Below are 22,530 nucleotides of genomic sequence, written 5' to 3' on the forward strand. Positions count from 1 at the left end.
TGGCAAGTGTCACTTTTACTTCGAGATTTGTTACTCAGTTATAGTACATTACCTTTGCATAAAAATTATTAACATGCAGTACATTCTTCATTATGTAATCGATCATAACCAACTCTCTCTCAAGTTGGTCATCTATTCTTTATCTTTCAGCAGAGACCAATTTGGTATTACTGCTGTTAATAACACAGCTATATATATGTAGCAGAACACATTACTATAAGATTAAACCATATACTTATGCGTTTACGCGCGTACCATCACCGATGCTTTTCAAGTGCTCGATTAATGGTTTCTTTGGTAACATATTCCCTTTGGTAATAAAATTCTAGCAGAATCGGTAGGTTATTGATATTTCATTACGATGGAGTTACCTGTGTGTTGTTATTCATATGCGATATCCGATGCACGATCCTCGGTTTTCCAGAAATACGGTCTTTGTTTGTAATACTTTGAAGGTGCGATTGGAACAACATTCGCAATTCAAGTCTGTTATTATGTTTCTTCTACAGTTAAGCTCGCATGTTCTGGATTGATTGCATCGTCTTCTTCTATATGACGAAACGTTATAATTTCTTCTTTAAGGAGTAAGCTTAAGTCTTCTTTTCTTGACTAGATCGCGTGCGTATTAACCTTACGCAAACGAGAGTACTGCTTGGTCATTTGGTATTCCATAATCGCTTGCTCTCTTTTTTACTTGGCAATTGCAGATATATATATTTCATGTATGTATACACATATGTACAAAGATAATCCATCTCCATCTCAATTAGTAAATTGTGTTAGTAGTTTTAGGCCTCTCCCCTTTTGAATTGTTCCCCTCATTAGCACGAAAAGCAAAGAACCCGCCACCATCTGAAAGAAACCAAGAGAAATACCGCAGGTATTTCTTTGCTGTCTTTAATCTATCAGTATGTATGTATTATTGTCATTTAGAATAAGCACATGAACCAATTGTTATATGTTACTATAGATATGTATCATCGATTGATGTCAGCGTTTACTTTCCACCTTACCGTTTTCACTGTTACTTCGCTGTTTCACTAATTATAAATTACAGACCTTTTTTGTATTAAATTAAATAATTTATATTTGCTTGTTCAATTCTCAATCGATTAACGTTATAATCAATTTACATATTATAAATTCATTTTAAGCAAAAAATTGCAACGAAACTAATTATTTACTAAAGAAATTAATTAAAGAGTCTACTTTTTATTTACTAGATTAAAAGCGAGATGAATCGATGATACCGTTACGCCTCAAGTTCTTGCCCATTTTCGTGTCTCTGGTTTGAATCAGCTTTATGATCTCGCGCGAGTACACAAATACAAATTGGTATGATCATGTATATCATATGCTCATAAATATTCCTGTTCGCATACAGACGGTCGCTAGAGAACTCATGCTCTCGTTTGACCGCGACGTGACACATGCTTGTGCTCCGCATTGAACTTCCCAGTCTGGAAAGAGGAACGGTTCGTACATACGTATGTACATATGTACTTGTGTAAGTACGTATCCCGAGATTTCGTTGCTCAACCGATGGAAATCTCCGATTTCTTTCCCATTCATGTTCTACTCAAATCTCACTCGAAATTTGTTCAAAATTCCTTCGATATCACTTTTTACTCACCAGACACAACGGCGATCGAAATTTCAGCTATTACTGCTAAAAAAGAGGCTTCCTTACGAAGCGTCTGCTCAACCCTACTCCTGTATCGCCATCTTCAAATCACATTCGACTCTGCCGATGAAATTCACAAAAGCTGAATAGAGGGGCGAAACAATTCTAATGAAATACTGTACCATCTTCTTCCGATAGATGGTGCGCAAGACTTGAGCAAATGTGTATATTATAAATATAATGTACAGTGTACATTGTATATGACATATATGCGCTTATGAATATAGACATATGTAACGCGGCGTGTAAATATGTACACATGTGCAATACGCAAGATTATATGTACCTGATTAAATGTCTGTATTTTTGCTCTTCCCCACTCTCTCTCTCCCTCTCTCTCTCTCTCTCTCTCTCTCTCTCTGTTTCTCTCTCTTTGTGCTCCTTTTCGAAACGATATTTTTAAAAATTAAAATGTACCGCGCTTTTCTGTTTCGTTCATTTATCGTTTTGTTTACAAGCTTTTACAAAAATTATACTTAATAACCTAAAAACGGAGAACCTATGAACTGTCTTGATTACCTGATATGTAATTATATATCTGAGATTTGCCTAGTAACTGTTATATATCTGAAAAAGTTTAATCATTGAAGTTACTTTCATATTAAATGTCTAATCAGTAACAAATATTTTTCAATGTACACATATACAATGTATATACATTAATTAAGAATGGGGTGTATATTTGTCTGTAGTATGTACATACATTGTGCGATTGTACCCATAGAGATACATAGGTAAAGTTTGCCAATCATATAATACTGTGTAAAACAGTGCAAATAGATACAATATAAGAATAGGAAGAGAACGCTGCATAAAGGTCCCTTTCTACTCGTCTCTAATCGGCCATGCACACTGGCGTTACTCGTTGATCGGTGTTTCACTTGCATATTTATTGTACGAATCTGCATACTTTATCAGAGAAGGACACAAGGGGTTTCTATGGAGCGTTCTCTTCCTATTCCTATATCTCTTTTTCAGCTCGCTCACGCACTCTGTTTTTATATGTATGTATCTCTATAGTTGTGCTACGTCGTACGAATCATCCAAATTCAACTATGATTCAATGGATATTAAAGAGTGTCATACGTCGATATAGTAGATTCCTCAGTAACAACCTTACAACCACGCCCCTAATATGTACAATGATATATATATATATATATATATATATCATTATCATATATATATATATGTATATGTATGTATATATGCACATGTATGTTATGTAAGGATAAACGAGGTATCTCATCTGTAATGTAACATATTAGACAATAACATATTACACAACGTTTTCACGAAACATAAAAGTTAGGGAACACATTGTGAGAATATATAATATGACAGTATTTGTATTTAAAAAAATATATTACATCGGTACATTGTGTCACTGATAAAAATTATAAATATATATAAAGTTATATATATATAAATTGATTATATTCGAACGTAGTTATATATTTTACTTTTGGTTTACTTTGAAGATTCTATGAAATTCTAAAGTAAATTATAGAATTACTTCTCTTAATGGATATTATGAAAAGATTTGATAACGATCTTTTTATTGATATATATTTATAGTTATATATGATACATATGCAATAAACATGAAAATAAATACATATATTAAAGTGAAGTGCTTTATAATGCTTTATAGCTATCTTGTTTCCTGTTCATTCAGAATACTACGCAATAAGTAACAAGCAATAAATAATAATCATCATTTGTTGAAAAAAGAAAGCATAGACTATAGAAAATCAATTGGTTTTGTAATTGGAACTAGTTGAAACATGATTTCGAATCGCAAAAGGCGCCATTGTTGCCGCGAAAGTCGAAGAATGACGGAAACAAACGAAGCTAGATGGTAGGAGAGGAGGCGACTCTGACGACGAGGTCGAGTGCAGACGCGAGTGCTAGTGCGGACCATGTAGATGTTATGTGAGTAATTGTAATGAAAAAGAAAACGTGTCGGTTCAATCTTATTGAATTTTTGTTTAACTGTCACTCGAAGCGCCTCATTTTTTCTGTTTGGACTGTGTGTAACTGGCAATCGTAAGTGACACGACTACCACGATCAGATCGTATCTCTTCTATCTATATCTTTACGGTTTTTTCTCTCGTCATTCCATCGTTTCTTTCGCTCTCAAGCTTTGAACGAATCCAAGTTGGTTAGTTATTACGTCGTGTGTGCTCGATAACATTATGTGCTAGCAATGTGAACGACAATATCGACTATAACGGTAACGGTGACGGTGACGGTGACGGTGACGGCGACGACGACGACGGCGACGGCGACGGCGGCTGTGACGGTGACGGTGATGGTGACGGTGACGGTGACGATGACGGTGACGATGACAGTGTGACCACTGACGTTTCGTTTCGGATCGACTACAACGCGTGTGTATACATACAACCAGTTGCTTGTTGCGTAACTACTATTTTACGATAGCAATCTCCTAGTTGCCCTGTCGAATGCAGGTTCAACATTACTAGACATTACCTTTTCATCACCTATTTACAAAATCGGACACCGTTTGTTCAATCAGCTGCTGTAAAGTGGTAAGTGCTGTCATTGACGATGTTGAAACTTATTAAAAGTATATTACACAAAAAATGTTGGTTTTCACAGATTTTTTATTTCTGACAAATTCTTATAATTTTTGATTCAGTACGCCATGGCTCACAACTGTTTCTAACGTATTTGTAAACGTTGGGAGTCAACCGCCAAGACAATGTGTTTGTAAACAATTTTTTACGACTCGCATATCATGACCTGTAAGCCCGCAAATGGTCTAATAGAATAGTGTAGTTGCCGTTAGAATTGTTTTTATAATTTTACACGTGCAAGTAATGCAGATATGATAATATTCGCATATAAAAAACAAAGATGAGCATAATCTATTTAATTTCTAACATCTACTAAGGCAATTGAGATAAAATGAAACAGAGCATATAAACGCTACGTTCTCGAATTTTCATACGCATTGTAAAGTATGCAAAGGTGGAGGTATACAAGTGATATCAAGTGAAAAGCTGTACATATCTGTATACATATGTATGTAGGAAAATTGCGTCGTAGAACAACTTGCACAATTTACAAGCGACAACGTGTACACTATCGAAGCCGAGTGTCGCATTACATACAGGCATACAGGAAATCGGCGCGTCGTATACAGTGTACTCGTATTGTAATGCTATTTGAGTTCTTTTGTTGATCAATCAAATTTGGTTTTCTTTTTTCATCTTTCGTTCTTTTAATATTGTTTTCTTGTAGATTAATCGGTCGATAGATATATCAATATATCGTACCGTAAATCTGGATTTGACTTTTCTATAAAATGTTTAGATAATATAAATTATCTAATTTGTTGATGAAAGAAAGAAACAATATTTTATTGTACTTGTCTAATATTATATAAGTGTAATTACTTAATTTAAATATTACGTTAACGTTTGAACTGAAACTTAGGTGAAAATTACTTAAAAATGAAGAATATTGAAAAGTAAGACTACTTAAACATCAATTGGAAAATACTCTTTTGCGTTCCTGTTATTCTTGAATTATTAAGCACAGAATAAAATTGACTCATAAAATAGATGGACGATGAAACTTAATTGTTCGCGCGAAAAGACCGTGCGTTCATATACAGACATATATATTTAATGCGAATAATTATATATATATATATATATATATATATATATATATATATATATAATTCAAATCCATAGCTTCAAATATATATATATATATTTGAAGCTAGCCGACAAGTTGATTTTTTGATGCGATTGTATTAATGATAAAGCTATATGATATAATGGCAAAATTTGAAGAAATATTCGTTATAGGAAGTGGTATATTGCTATCAGTTGCTTTACTAATTGCAATATTACCGGAATTTTTTTGTAATTAAAACCTGAAAAAAAGAAGAATTGTTGGGTATAGCGAAAACTAAAATAGCTTTACGAAATACCGATTAACGATTGAGAGTCACTGTGCGAATGAACTTCATTAATCTGGCCGTGGCTGGGACCCTGAAGCCATGAGGCTTCGGTGTTGTATCTTGTCTACGTGTGTTCTTGGTATCAAGCATTTTCTTGAACACCACGTGTGTATACAATACTTGCTATAGGTGTTACATTTAGATTAGTTTACGTTTAGATTAAGTAGTTTATTATATTATTATATGATAATATTAAGTTAGATTACATAGTATTACATAGCTACATTTAGATTGGAATAGTTATGCATGGTCCATAACTATTAACCACTAACCAGAATCGTCGACCCATTTTTTCGATATATTCACGCGTCTAATTTTTTACTTACTCTACCGTTTGTACATTTAATTTTTTTTCATTTATTTTGTATTTATTTCTTCTATTTTCTTTACTCGCCCTACCATATATTCTGTATGTCCAAGTTCATTTCTCTTTTCTAATATTTTGCCATTCTTCAATCGTATATTGTCCATCTTTTTCTACCTTTTATCAAAAATCTGTATATTTTTATTTTGCGTCCTTGAAACTGTTGCTTTTATCTTCTTTTAATGAAATACGATTAATTTCATATACTTTACTTATTTCCTTTTTTTTTTTAAAGAGGAAAGAGAATTTTTATATTCATAAGTTACAAAAATTCATCCATCGTTTATGATTGCTCTTACTAATTCTATTTTGAGTATTCTATGTAGCGATCCGAAATCTCGCAGTTTTTACTTTTATTCTTGAACATTAGACACGCGTAATTATTATTAGACTCGTCGCACATACTCATATGTGATTGAAAAGAGTTTAAGTATTCCTTCGTTTACATGTTTAATATGTACACCACTGTACTTTATGTATAGACATATATAATATAGCAATGTATATACTTAGACTATATTATATATTCCTCTGCAACTGTAATAGGAACTCGTGCAACGTGGTTATATGGCTTAATAGGAAAATATAAGTGATTTGTGCATGAAATTGTGACTAATCCCCGGTATTCGCACAAATTCGAGCTATAAACTGCCACAGTTTCCCATTGATTTAATCTTAACCTTAATCTTTTTTTGGTACTTTGATAATTATTAAATTTTTTAGACGTTCCAATGAAGGAGAAGAAAACAAATATGCCAGACTAAAGTATATACGGTAGATATTTCACTCTTTTGCATTTTTTGCAAAATTCGATTGAGAATAATCATCAATTGGTTAGAAGAAATTGGAAACAGTAACATGATTAAATGGAGGTATCTTGATTAGAAACATAAGATTTTGAGTCTTTTCAAATGATGATAAAGGCAGCGCGGCGGCAGGGAGATGAGAATATGGATGTATACTGTCTGTGTATTTAAGAGTAGAGCTGGTGATAATAGTAGTGGCGGATACACGAGTCTCTCGGCTCTCGAAACTCTCTTAAGTCACGGACTAAACTGAGTTAAGATGCTCTTAAGGCTAGTAGAGGGTGTTAACCTTTTACTCTTCCGCTAGTTCATCTGTGACAGCTACTTACTTACCACTTGCCATCCAACGATATACCATCATTTTCCGTAACGTTTCAATGTTATGCACGACTCGATGACTCGATATGATTCGATACGACTCGGTTTCCTTTTTGTAACGTTAATTCGCATACATCTTTATACGAGTGTTGTTTTTTTGTTCTAGTTGTTCTTATATCTTCGTATTTGTCGATTATTGGTGATTTTGAATGAAATTTGATATTATTGTTAAATTTATTATATTTCATTGCAGTATCATCGACGTTTTAATATCCTATCAATTTAGACGCAAAATTTAAACACGAAACGAAATATTGTATCGATCGGATCGGACATGATATTTTGAACGAATTTTTAATTTTTTTATTCTTTTATATTTTATATATTTGTTCGCCGACGCCTTTTCTTTTAAGTTGCTTTACGTGTACGTAGAAATTTTTGGAAATAAGAGATCATTGCCTTTAAAAAAACTTTTACATAAGAATACTATTATCATAGATTACTTTTTACTTCAATAAAGTCCAATTAAAATTTGACGACAGTTGTATAAAAGTTGATTTTAAGTGCATATATATGTTTCGTTGACGCATCGTTACGTATGCGTCTGGACAAATTCATTCGCACTACGGTTCAACAGATACACACACTCGGTGTTTATATTCATAGGAATATGTTGTGATGCGTTTCATCGACACGTATAGGTAAGTACTACTAATAGGATAATGTGTCTTGCGTACATGCGTATCGTTGCAACATCGCACCGGGAATAGATGTAAGCATATGGATGTACTTACGTATATAGTATATACGCTAGGTATGTGAATATATACATAGAAGCATATCTACGTATGCGCGTTGAGGGTAAAGAAGGTGTGTGTAGTGTGTACTGTGTAGTGTGTAGAGTGTAGAGTGGCCTGGTAACTGCACTCCCTACGGGGTCTACATAAATCAGAAACTCAGATTTAAGCTTATTGTTAGCTGGAAGCATGAAGGAGGGGGAGAGAGAGAGAGAAAGGGCAGGAGGGAGGGGCAGATTAGAAATTTAGATTCACTCTAGCTCCCTAGATAATTATCGCTCACAGAGATTTACGAACGTATTATTACTGCCCTGCAAAATATTAATTGTTGTCAAAACTTAGCGTTGAGGGTATCGATTTACACCACGATTGTTCTACTAATACTTTTTGACGCCGATATTTTGACACTGATATCCTTAGACTCAGACGTATTCGAGGGAAAGATCGAGTTGTAGCAATTTATTATTCTATCAAATTGATTATCATTGTTTTACAGAAGAACATTTTTTAAATAAATAAAGAAAATACCACGGTTAAGCGAGTCGTTAGATAAGTGCGTCCTGTTCGGATCGTTAAGACAATTGCATTTTAACTCTAACCGTATTTTGTATGAACGCGGATATCGAAGAGCATGCTATCTTGTAAAATTAGAACACAGATACACGTGAAAAGTAGAATCAAGAAACCAAAGAGAAAGAGGGAAAAAAGTGACGACTATCTGTAAGAAACAGGTGTGCGTCATTTTTCTTTTGTGTTACGGACAGTACGACTTTCGATTTCAATCCATCCGCAAACTATAAGCGCGTGTTCGCTGTGTAAGTGACGAAACTAAACGAATGAAATGAGTAAAGAGGAAAAAGAGAGAAGAAAGGTAGTGAGATAGGAAAAGAAGAGAAGAGGACCCGGAAGAACAGTTCACCTTCCGTGAATCCAACGGGCCACTGACTCTCGTCTTCTGTTGTCTGTTGCATAACGATTCCATCCCATTCGAACACAACTTGGAGAGATGCAACTTGAGAGTCACTGGACCGTGTACCGGTTGTTCCACTCGTGGAATGCGGACTAGCTTGTGGTATACGTGCACATGTACTTACGTCCGTGTCCACGCACGCGCCGTTCACGCCGTGAATCCTATCCGTATTCTTTTCACCTATACAATTGCGTGCGTGCACGGATTAGACGCGCGTAATCACACATTTTGACAATTGTCATTACCGTTTGCAGGTAAACGTAGGTACTAGTCTTTCGATATTTAATTGTCGACAAATTGATAACTTCGTATCAAATACAGAAATATAGAACGCGTTTTAATCGTGTTCCGATTAAAGTCGACTGCATATTGTACGTGCAAGAGTATATGAAAAAAGGAAAAAGAAAAAGGATATAAGTTCGTCACTTTGTACATACAGTATAAACGAATACGTTTATAAACAATCGGAGGAAGTCGTAGCGTATAAATATGTAGAGAATCAGACGATTGCAGGCTTGCTGGGCTACTGTATGCAAATTCACTTACTACGATTGTACGTATGTATAGGTACTATAGTTACGTTATTTGAGAGCATATGGCATATGTAGTTGGTTGTTCCTTCCTTCCTTTCTTCCTTTCTTCCTTTCTTCTTTTCTCTCTTTTTTTGTGTGTGTTTTCTTCTTTCTATGAACGCTAGACAGTGGGGGAACCAGAAAGTATTGAAAAGAAAATAAAAATCGCTGGATTTGGTTTCCTGTAACGTGACGTAAACAGGGTGGAGTGCAATTCACGACACAACCAACAAACGAGCTATGTTCTAAATTTTTTTTTAATTTTAGAAAGATTTTTCTACCGATAGCTTTATTTCCTATTGTTTAATCGATTCATATGATCTAAGTAAACCTCGCATCAACGTAAATGCATTTTTATGATGCTTGTAATATCTAAGTTAGAGCGAATGAACGTAGGTATAATTTACCGTTACTCGTGATGAGTCATTCCAATTGTTAGAACCTTCCTGTGGATGTAACAAATGGAGTGAGAGGGAAAAATGTTTAGACTTAAACGTAAAAAATGTCTCGTTTTATTTCACTCGAATAGGAGATACATATCACGCAACAAATACATGCGCGTATTTAACCAATATGATTTAGGAGTGTTTGAAGGAATATCAACGAATCAAATTTAAAGAGGAAAGGCACGACAAAAACGTTTGAATTGAACGAATGTTCAAATCATAAGTTTGGAGCAGGTTTTCAAGCTTCGTTTTCAAACTTTTCCTTTTTTAATATTGCAGAAAGATCGCGAAAAGTTGAAGGAGGAAAAGCAAAAAAGGAACGAAAGCAATACCAAACGCAGTATATTTTTCAAAAATGGCGGCAGGAACGTGTCGATCAGTTTGAAGAAAAATCCGAAGAACCGTAAAGTGAGTATGAAAAAACGCTTGCGATCCAATATTGCGATTGCACTGCCATATCGATGACGAATCGAAGCGACTAAAAATTTAACCATATTATTTATTTCACTTAGTCTACCTCTTTCGGGTTTGGGCCAACTTCCGATTTTACATTATATTACATTTTCAGCTGTTTGGTTCTTTTTAAAATCTACGTTTCAAATGCAATCATATTGTAATCGCTATTTACTTTTATGTCAAGTATATGTATAAAGTCTTGATACATATTTATTTTTTTTATTATTGGTGTTTCGATAAGAGAAGAACATTGCATTGAAACAAGATCATTTTAGAAATCGTTAGATAACAAACATTGTACGTATAACGAATACTTCGAAATGAAGTATCAGGATATCGATAGACTTGAATGTTCGATAATCAATCTGGTAAATAGTTGTTTGTGGTTGGTCCGCTTTAGATGATGGTCGTTTTTATGTACGTATATACATATGGTATTTGGGCACCGTTTATCGGACTACGTTAGCTCAAACGGCTACTCGTTATCTGAGCATGCTTATTATGTACGTTATCGTCTCCCGTTCCAACTACGGAAAAACTATAAATTCAATAATTTTAACTGCTAAAACCGAACAGGTTGCTGTCCGTGTCTTTTTTTAGTGTACAAATTTTTGATTCGATTCGATTCGATTCGATTCGATTTAGTTCAGACTGGCTCTTTTCGGTTTCAGAAAGAAAACTGGGGATAAGACGAAGATGTAAAAGTTTGACTGATCACGGTGACCACTTATAAATACTTACATACGTCCCTTTACTGTATTCATGATTTCGCTTGTTTCTTACTTATCTAACTAAATACGTACATACTTTCTGTTTCAATGTTTTCAATGTTTGTTCATTCAGATAATTAGAATAATACATATATCGGTTATTCTTTAATCGTACCGTATTGGAATATTCACGATTATTATGTACGATCATAAAATTAATCGGGATATTTGCGTATTGGGGAAAAAACAGATTGTATCGTCAAATTGCTTCGTCACTCAAACGTAGTGAATTTTTCTATTTTCAATTCATTGTCGGTTCTCCCTCGGCGTAGTATGTAGGATGATCGTGTTCTCTACTAATCTTATCGTAAAACGGTTTAGTCATTTATTTCTCCATGTTTTAGTTGTAATCTAGAAAGAGAAAAAAAAACCAACCGCGTAGAATCCCTTTGAATTGTATATGGTAATTATTCATGTCCATCGTACGTACATATGTATATAAAAAAAAGCAAATCGATGAGTTAGAATGTCTTTTGCTCGGTTTCCGTTGATAACCTTTTCGATAAATTTTCTATCTTGGATTATACATGTACTAGTGATTCAACGAGGATTTTAATTCATCGACAAACGTACCGTTATTAACGAAAACTTATTGTACATTGAACGTGCTGCAGATTCTTATTGTTACATTGAACATGCAAAGAAACCATTTGCGATGCAACGATTAGTTTAATCTGTAGTAGTAGTAGTGGTAGTAGTAGCAGTAGTAGTAGTAGTAGTAATAGTAGTAGTAGTAGTAGTAGTAGTAGTAGTAGTAGTAGTAGTAGTAGTAGTAGTAGTAGTAGTAATAGTAATAGTAGTAGTAGTAGTAGTAGTGATTAAATGTTCTTTAGTAGTAGTAAATATTCTTTCCTCGTATAACGTTAATCTATTGAATCGAATAATCGAAAAAAGAACGAAGAAAATCATCTCCAACCGAACTAAAGCAAATAAATGAGCACGATTGTTGCATAGATATTTAATCGCGATGTTTCATACCTTTAATAAACGATATTTGCTATAACTATTGATAAATACCGATAGGTGGTAACGGTAACATTCGCTCTTCGTTATTCACGCTATCTGTTAGAATCGGAATTTTTCGATTTGTAGATCCCGCCAAATTCAAAATAAATTCAGCTATCCATTGATATCGACGATGAGGTGCATGACTAGATAAAACGCTTGGCTACAAATGAAAGCCAGTTGAAATTTTACACAACTAATTTGGTTCTTTGTAACGTATATAAATCGTAACAATTTTCTTGGAGGAAAGAACGATCAAATTATCGTTGCAATTGGATTCGCTGTGCACGAACAACCAGAAAGAAAAGAAATAAAAGAAAATTTTTACAGTGAAATTATCGAATTGTCGTTACAAGTTACGACACAAGTTGGTCGCACTCGCAAGTCAATTCCACCCAAGATAAAACGCGTTACTAAATGATGTCGACCTCCTTTTTTCGTGTTGTTATCGCAGAATGATTCGATTTCGTTACTTGATTTCTCGTTTTGCTTCCTCCTTATTTCGCGTAAACAATTCTCTGTTGGTAATAATAATTTATCATTTCACTCGTGACGTCTGCAATCGAACCGACGCGACGGCGGCACAGTGTGAAATTTTCCATTCGTCTTTCGCGCTGTCCCCGCTTACCAGACGTTGTATATTACAATTACAGTATACCGTATACAAACAGTGTGGAATTGTGTGTATAGGGAGGGCTTTCGTAACACGCATTTCGATCATTTTTCCATTTTCCTATAGCATAATAACGCTAACACAAATATTCATTGCATTGCACCCGCATATCCTTGCGAATACCGCGGACTGTAGTAGGATGAAGTTAATCAGCTATGACATTGATATCGTTGTATTTTAGACTTGAAGATTCAATTACCCAACAAAATCTACATCTATATCTGATAACGATAATGATAACGGTAAGCTGTTATGCCATTTATTGGTTAATTTAATCAAGCGAATTGAATTGATTTAACAGAATAAACAGAACCGAAAAATCATGATCGGTTAAGGAGAAGATAAAGCGGAGCAAAGTGAATGACGGGTGTATATGGTATACCACATGGAAGTGGACGATAGAAAGAGGAAAACTGTTCGATTGAAAATGCTCGTTTTGCTCGGGCAAAGTCGCGCGTAGTCATTTAGATTTACTTGGTAGAGATTCTCAGTGAAATCACCAGTCATTAGAATACCAGCCCCACAGAGAAGGCGATTCGAGGAAAGGCACCCGTTAATGGCTACGGCCCTTTGCACGCTTAAATAAATAACTGCGTGGCCGCATCCTAGCTGTGTAATTACACTCAGCCGTATATAGGTGTACATGTAACGTGGCGCGAGTGTAACTACGTAGTTGGCGTGCATTATGCGAGTAATCGGTAGAAAGAAGGAAGAGCGAGCGAGCGAGGGGGAGCAGATACCAAGTTTCTGGTATGCCGTTCCGAAATTATACCCTCGAAAACAGCAAGGATCGTGTAAATGTGAAAAAAATCTGACCGAGAGAGATTTAGGTACATACTTGGCCAATTTCTCGCATGTTGCCATTCGAACGTTCCTTCAAATGCTATGCAAATTTTACTTTATTTCTAATTTTATTATGAATGTTAACTTTATTAGCGAATACCTTTCCTTTACTAATATGCTTTTATTTTAATCGTTCTTTACGATTGCTTCTTTACGATTTCGAAATACTTTCGTTAGACGATATAACGTTTTTGTTCCTTTGCGTTTTTATTATCCTTGCAAGTAGCTTGCAAAGTTAACGATAGATTCTGAGCAAAATGTCGTGGAAAGGAATTCTCAACCAATTGTACAGGACAGGAGAACCGACCAACACACTTCGCATCGTATTCTGGCTAACGTGCACATAGTCTCTCTACGAAAGACCAATAATTAAGGTAATGGCTACTTTTCAAGTGGATTTCCGTGTGGCTCGATCTGCACAGTCAGCTAGTCAGCCAACCAACCAACCAACCAACCAACCAACCAACCAACCAACCAACCAACCAACCAACCTATTACTAACCTCTTCGCCGGTTATGGTCACGAACAACCAAGATGTTTCGTTCCATTCCATCTCTCTTTCTTTTGCCCTTTCACCGCTCTTCCTTCGATCCTTTTTCTTACCCTTTTTTACGACTGATCTTTTTCCATTTTCGATTTAACATTTGTTCCTTTCTTTTTGTCTCTCCTCGATAATTTCGTCGATAATTCTTCGTTCAGCTAAATTTAATTCTTGCTATCTATTTATCTGACTAACTTTGATGATAAAGATCACACAGGATGACAAGGATGGCTATATACTTGCAATCTGCATTTTTTTCATTATTCATTCTCCCATGAGTAAATAATAGTGTTCTCTCGGTAGGCATCGAAACGATATTTTTATATTTATAAGCCGGATATAATGACTTACAGAGAAATCACAAAGAGTAGGAATAGAAAGACTATTTATATGCTACGTCGTCCGGCGAATACGAATACGACAGTTCTTTGATGTATAACGATACAATAATCTTTATTTACTGCGAACGTCATTTTCATTTTCTATATCTTACAGAAGTTTGTATCTGACTCGTGTTCCATGTGTTGTATGCAAAAAATTGTTGTGCAAAAAAGAAGGATATTCCCTATGAAATCAAGAATATTGCTAACCCACCTGTATAAATATATACGCACAACACAAACGATACGTTTGCAAAATGAAAAAAAAATTATAATACAAATTACAAATACTCGCATAGAATAAGCACAATGTTAAACAAATGACTCTGATAAGTGACTGAAGATCGCATTTAAGAAATTTTAAGAAATTTCATTTTCTCAGATTTATTATATTATACGATAGTTGAAGAATGTTTTGGGGAAGAAGAGATTTTCTGTAGAAGATAAGAAAGGTTAGGGATATCAAAGAGAGAATACATACATATATTATGTCGACCGATCGAGATAAAGGTCATTAAAATACAGTTTATATAATCAAGCATAATCTCAACGCATCTTTATTCTGATGTTTATCTTCCGTTCACGATTTTTACCATCTTCCTCCATAACTTACCATGTCTTTAATTTGAGATAGGTACATAAATAATCAGTGTCAGAGTATGGACAATTCATTTCGCGAATTAACTTTTTCAAAGGTAAGGAATCAAATCTCAGTTTTAAAACTTGGTTTTGTTACTTTGTTATGTTTTGATTCAAATGACAATATATATAAAGTATAAACAAATTTGGTATCTCAATGAATTTTGATAAAACTACATGCACACCTATAGTGTATCAAACTAGACGCAGAATAGTATGTTACCACTATTCTAGTAATAGCTTCGGTCGTCTGTAAGCGGTACACCAGCTACAAGATAAGTGAAAGAAAAAAGCATTGTGCAAAGAAGATTTTGATTTTAAAGCACTTTTCGAGGTACGGAGAATAAGAGAGGAGGTATAAAAGCGAAACAAACATGTTATTTTGTTATTCGTGGTGGTGATGGTGATGTCGGCTGCGCGGCGGTGGTGGCAGCGGTGGCAGCGGCGGCGACTTGATATCTGATCGGTACCACCCGCTTCGATTGGTCCCGACTGGATTTTAACCCATCCCACTACCCGTGTATGGATCGCGCCGATCAACCAATCGGCATTTTAACCGATAATAGAAGCCATAATTAGCACGATTTGTTAATGAGTTCAGCCTAACCGAGACGACGATTGAATGAAGCGTTGTTGTGAATGCTTAGTCGTAGTCGTGTGCTTGATTTGGGATTTATGTTCTTTCAAATATTTCTTCGCGATCGAATCGCGATTCATTCTTCTATCACGTAGACATTGTGTGCATTAAATACTGCGATTAATCGCGCTCTGACTTTGTGTATATCTGTGTTATTTTACAAATTATTCGTTTCACCTATGAAATATGAATCAAACTTCTGCTCGAAAATTTCCCGATGTTGCTCTGTCTGCCGTGTTGCTCTGAACGTCATCGATGGAAATGTGTAGACAATTTTAATAAATCCATTATCGATCGAAACTAGCCGAGTATATTACAGAGCTACGATTTCGGCAAATCAAAAATTGACTAGTTAGCGAAGAAACGCTAAGGATTTTCAAATTTTCAATCTTTCAAATTGGCTCTTCAACAATATCATTTCTATCAAGAAAAGTTTCGTCTATTTGGAAAATTGTAACCACCTCGTAGTTCTTTTTAGAAGGTGAGCTTTTTAAAAAGATGAAAAGAAGTCAAAAGAAAACGTTTCTCACATTGAGCTACATTCCCTGTCTCCTCTCTCACTCCCTCTCATTCTGTCTCACTCTCTCTCTCTCTTTCTCTTTCTCTTTCTCTAATCTATCTATCTGTCTGTCTCTTTCTCTCATGTCTTCGTTATACTTAAAATGTTGCAGTGTGTTTTATTCGAAAGCTTGATGAAATTGCGATCGAAATATGATAAAAATATACATAAACGGTAAAAGCCGACTCAAATCAAAACGTTTTGGTTTTATGCAAAATATATTTATATCATACGTAGGTATTATATGTATATGTTTCAGAATATGTACATATAGGCACACAGGCCATTCATTGATCATAAAACTTTTGTTCACTTCCCGTTTCTTATTTTTGCGTTTCCCGTTTCTCACTTTTGCGTTTCCTCCTCCCATTTATTAATCGTGTCGATAATAATTTCAAGGAAAAAGACCGATTGCCAAATTAATTACATTTAGATAAAAGATCAGAATCGAAAAAACGTACTGATAGGAAATCATTTTAGGAATGAGCAGCGAGGTGGTACATCTCAAGAAAGCTCGCTCTAGTTTCGCTTCTTGGTTTGTTAGTAATCTCGTTAAACAAACGAAAGGTTAAACACAGAATGTCATTCGGGGCAAATGACCTTAACCTTTCGAGTAAATTAGGAAGAGAGGCTGACTGGTTAGTTGACTGGCTGGTTGACTGGCTGACCGACTGCCTGACTGGTTGGCTGGCTCGCTGGCTGGCTGACTGACTGGCTGGCTGACTGGCTGGCTGGTTGACTGGCTGGCTGGCTGACTGGCTGGCTGACTGGCTGGCTGACTGGCTGGCTGGCTGGCTGGCTGGCTGGCTGGCTGGCTGGCTGGCTGGCTGGCTGGCTGGCTGGCTGGCTGGCTGGCTGGCTGGCTGGCTGGCTGACTGACTGACTGACTGACTGGCTGGCTGTCTGGCTGACTGGCTGGCTGGCTGGCTGGCTGGTTGGCATGATTATCCCGAGGTTTTATCGTTAATACGGTTAACGCAAACGGCAGAGCCTGAGTGCCAACAATGCTTGCCGATGATCTTCGATCCATCGATCTCATAAACAGCTTTGTCGTAATACTTTTTAGATCGTAAACCTAGATACGTAGAAAAATATCCTATTAAAAATATGCATCTAACATGTATGTATGTATCGCCAAATTTTCTCGACACCGCTCCATATACGTTCTGTTCATTCCTATCGCGATATTTATTTTTAGTCGATTATTCAATGATCTAAAGATCTATATCCCATTTCTTTCGAATATCGATAAAGGAAGTAGTATTTATGCGATTTACTTGTACGTGTTTCGCTTGTTTACTCAGAATTGAATATATACCTATGAATCAGTGTCGCTCTTTAATACGTTATGATTATGAGTTATGTTATAGAATGTCTTGTCGTAATATTATTTTTATTCCGACTTACTAGGGAATTGCGTATGATGTATTTACTGCTTACTACTAATGATAGTTCATTCTGATTTTTAACGAAGCTTGCATAATTTGTCATACAGAATGGTGCTAGTGGTAAACGGAGTCCTACAAGAGGACATTCCAACGGATAGCAGATCGCTGTACGTAGCTCATCCGGTATATCGTGAAACTGCAGCTCAACTTCGTTCGATGCCAGCAAAATTAGTGGGACCGATGGGACTTCTTTACGTACGTCAAAGGGAAATGGCCGCTACTTTGCCACACGACAGTAAATATGAGCCATTTCATTCATTTGTACAACTCATGTAATTGACGCCGATTTTTCTGTGGGTACATATACCTTTATGCACGTACGTGCGTGCGTAATAAAAAAATAAGAGAGGAAAAAAGGGAATATTTAAATAAAATATAAAAGTACTGCATTTATACGTACACCGTATCATTGCCGCCATAAGTTACTAATTCTAGAAATCAGAAACTGTTAACATACATTTATAATAGAAATGTTTATATTTCATTTTTAATTCCATATTTGCTAGTTGACTCAAAGGCAGTGTCGTCAGTCACACCGTGGATCATGCATGCATATGTATGTACTCATATAACCGACCCTAGTTTAACAGAAAGCCAATATTGTCGCCTCTGATGACAAATTACGTGTATAATTAAACAGCGTAATCCTTGCCTACTATTTTGTATTTGATCTAACTAACGAGGGAATTACCCTGCAGTAATGCCTGTGACTACATAATATTAGTTGCAGAGATTTGTACAGGACTAGATGCCGTCTCCAGTTTGTCTTATTCGAGAATCTTCCGAAAGAACACATTGCGCATTTCAGTATTGAAAAATAACACAAATACATGTATATGCTGTGCGAACTAATATACCATCAAGAGAGAGACTGATAGCCAATCAGACCAAGAAAGAACTGAGTAGATTTAGCGATACTTTAGCTCTCATGTGAATGAAACAAGCCATTACTAGAAAAAGTCGTCAGTTTTAACTTTCTCCGTGTCTCGTTCGCAATTATTGCTTCTTTCTTTAACTCCAATCTCATTCAGAGACAAACGAATTGCAGAAAGAAAACAGTAATCTATAAGTCCTGGAAATAATTAAGTTTAGCCTTTTATCTCTTTATTCTTATGTTTCAGAAAATGTGAGCATCATTGGCTCGGATGATATGACTACCTGTATAATTGTCGTTGTGAGGCATTCCGGTAAGCCCTACCATAAGGATTTCGATTATCGCTTAATTGCACCAATAAACGATGACAACAGTTCGATACACGCGGGCGTGCAAACGCACGCACATTCATTGAATACGTTTGTGAATCAATATGCGATTTAGGTTCCGGTGCTGCCGCGTTAGCGCACCTGGATGGTGCTGGCACAGAAGATGCAGCAGCAGCAATGATCCAGAGGGTAACAGAACTCGCCCTTGGATTTCCAGAGGGTCGTCTGGAACTACAACTCGTTGGTGGTTATTCCGATCCAAGAAATTATTCCGAAGAATTGTTTTGCAATATTCTTTGTAAGTTTTTTCTCTACCGCTACCACCACCAACACCACTCCTCTTCCCCTCTCCCCGGTCATTCTTTTTTTATCATTTCTGTTTGGATAAAGTATAAAAAACGTTGCATTTCTTTTAGCGGCATTTCACAAGCAGCCAGTGGAGATCGATCTAACTATATGCTGTGTAGGCGAATTGAATACTACGATAAGAGGTAGCACTCAGTGGCCGGTAATATATGGTATCGGATTGAATGTAAAAACGGGCGAGATTTTCCCTGCAACTTTCCCCGACAAGGGACCCGACCAAGCGCTGAGATGCGCTAGGCATTTAACCGGAGGTCAACAGGTGGGTACGCAAGTATTTCGAAGGTATCGCAATATGTAAATCTCAATTCTAAATACGATTTTATTACGCACACCTTTAACCTGAATTACTTGCAACGCATTGTTAATAATCATAAAGGATTGTCTATCGTTGTGTAGGTTCTGGATGTTTACGACTGTACGCTTGGTTTACTTAGAATCGGACCGTTCAACTATGATCCTTTGAGAGGGGTCGATCTCTGGTTAGCCCAATCCGACCAGTTTATTCTACAACATCTTTCGACTGCGCCGGAAGTTGAACTGCCACATTTTGTATCACAGGTAATGCGATGCAATCGATCGAACGATCACAAGATCAACATTGGATAAATGTTTCTAACCTGTCATTATACCTGATTCTTTTTCATTCATGTTCTTCGAAATGTTCTGCCTTAGGTACGCGCAACACTCAAGTACATACAGGACAATCAGTTTCCGGCTGTCACCGTCTTCCGTGATAATCGACCCCATTATTATCGCCGGGATGAAACCACCGGTGTTTGGCAACCTATACGATATTGATACCGAGTATTCGAGTTATGCGTGAAGGCTTATATGAAAGATATTATTAAAATGACGATTAGTGAAATTTTCATGATAATACAAGATTCCTATAGGGTTCAAATAATTCAAATAATTCAAGAGTAACGAAATGAAGAATTTTTATTATGAAAAATCTGCATAATAACATGGATGGTACAATGATTGATTTATATCTTATGTTTTACCTTATTTGGTATTGCTGATAAAACGTGTGTCTTTCGTGCTTATTTTTTTTCAAAATAGGGGTCCGATATCGCTAAATGTGATATAACGTGATTTATAGTTGTGCATGGTTTATAGTTCTATTTTATTATTTGCTATATTTAGCCCCTTACCCTACGATTTAAGTTCCAACAGCGCGTGTCGTAACCATCGGCAGGGTCGGTCAAACGTCGAGCTATTTGACGGTCTGGTTGAGCGTTCGAAGTTGTGCAAAATACTACTAGTTTTATGCTGCAAGGTGTTTCATAAATAATTACTACCAATTGATCATCGAACAAGATTTTTAAGGGTATCTTTCTAATATTTTTCAAGAAAATATATCTGCGCGTCCAAATGCGGTCAAGAAAAAAAAAATGTTTGTCGCATGTAGCCCGAAGGACGTATCACGAGTCTAACTCGTGTTTCTTATGTTTAGCCCGAAATCGAATCTAGCTGGACGTTGTAGGTTAAGGGGTTAACGATAAGACATACCACGACAGATTTAGCGATGTTCGCCACTGATTTGAAAGCGCAATAATGAGAAAAAAAGAAAGGGGTAATGAGACAATTTTCCTTAGAATAATACTTTCGAACGATTATTATTAAGCGCTGTAACTTAAGAGTTTGTACTTTTTGAGAGAGAGAGGGATTGAGAGAGAGAGGAGACAGACAAACAAACAGAAAGACAGAGAATGTGAATGAGTTATTGAGCGATTGACTGTTGAATGAGTGAGTGAGCGAGTGAGAGAAATGTGGTTGTTGTTGACTTTTGCTCTTTTAACTTTTATTTTCTTTTCCAAGAAGTTTTTATATTAACTACACTCGCAAACTGTGGTTATATATGTACAACAATTTCAATTCGAAGCGCTACCTTTCAGATATACATATATATTTTCTTTAGTGATTCTTCATCTTAATATTAGTACACAATCACGACCGGATATTTTACTTACAATATGCATTTCAAGAAAATATAAAAAGGCATTGCAAGATTGAAGTGATTAAAAAATTTGTTTATATTTGCACGTAATTTGCACGTGGCTTTTGCCTCGATTTATGTGCACATCCACATATGTACACGGGCTCTCTTTCTTCCTTCCGATACAAAATAGACAAGTTACTGAAATGAACATTCGGTATATTTCATAAAAGCGAAACATACTTGTCCAAAAGCCGGAAAAGTCGCATATATTGATGTTGCGCGCAAAAGAGATACCTTATTAACGGGTAAAAAGATAAAGGGAGGAAGAGGAGGAAGAAAAAAAAATCTCACCATTATTCGAATGCACGCGCGCGTATATATTTACACACGACTCTTTCATATTACTATTCTCTATTCACTATTCACTTTTTCAAACCAAGCTCAGAAGAGGTATTCCGCGGTAATAATATTAGGTAAAATTCATTTAAACATTCAGTTCGAATAGTTTCCTTATGTAAGCGCTTAGGACTTGAGGCGATGTAATGTACAGATTGTCGGTTATGTTGGGAAAGAAATAAATGAAAACAATTACGCTTATTCTTCGCTATGGTGTGCTATGACTGAATAAGAAAATAATAATTCAATTTTATATAACAATAGCAAACTATCTTCGCCAATCTTCATTATTTTAATGATGGTGGAACAGTAACTGAGAGAAGTAAAACAGTAACTGTAAAGAAATTGTAGAAAAATCAAAAAGATATATATATTTTTTACTGCATCGCATAAACAGCGGCGTAAAGTCTCTTTAGCTTTGCGATACTTGAGATAGTAACAACTACATACATAGCACTGACATTGATGATGCCGTTGACGTCGTTAATGTTGATATATATTACGATGTAAAGCGAGAAACGCTTAGAGAAAAAGGTTTGCTAGGGAAAACTGTGTAATAATTGTTCGTCGTTCCAATTAATAATATTTTGCTGACAATTAATCGCTTTCATGTTTACACTGTACAACTTTCTTTATGATGTAGTTACAACCTTCTATTTACTTTGATTTTATTCCCTCATCTTTCGTCTCTTTATGTTAAAATTTTCATTCAGT

The 22,530-nt window shown here is 35.8% G+C and overlaps 1 protein-coding gene across 7 annotated transcripts; it reads left to right on the plus strand.

Annotated features, from left to right (window-relative positions):
• Positions 1-3,561: 3,561 nt before the first annotated feature.
• Positions 3,562-22,417, plus strand: Ntan1 (N-terminal amidohydrolase 1). Of its 7 annotated transcripts, none has more exons than XM_069120490.1 (8): positions 3,562-3,619; positions 10,238-10,366; positions 17,957-18,144; positions 19,031-19,096; positions 19,228-19,410; positions 19,529-19,737; positions 19,875-20,036; positions 20,151-22,417. In XM_069120490.1, the coding sequence occupies exons 3-8, from the start codon at positions 17,958-17,960 to the stop codon at positions 20,274-20,276; spliced, it is 933 nt and encodes a 310-aa protein (XP_068976591.1). In that variant the 5' UTR covers positions 3,562-3,619; positions 10,238-10,366; position 17,957; the 3' UTR covers positions 20,277-22,417. The 7 variants fall into 7 exon arrangements, with proteins under 7 accessions (XP_068976591.1, XP_068976585.1, XP_068976586.1 ...); XM_069120484.1 differs by having other exon boundaries at positions 3,571-4,240; XM_069120485.1 differs by having other exon boundaries at positions 3,574-3,733.
• Positions 22,418-22,530: the final 113 nt, after the last annotated feature.

Source organism: Bombus flavifrons, chromosome 9 (genome assembly GCF_040668555.2).
Source record: "Bombus flavifrons isolate JBK064 chromosome 9, iyBomFlav1_principal, whole genome shotgun sequence".
Taxonomy (NCBI): Eukaryota; Metazoa; Arthropoda; class Insecta; order Hymenoptera; family Apidae; genus Bombus; species Bombus flavifrons.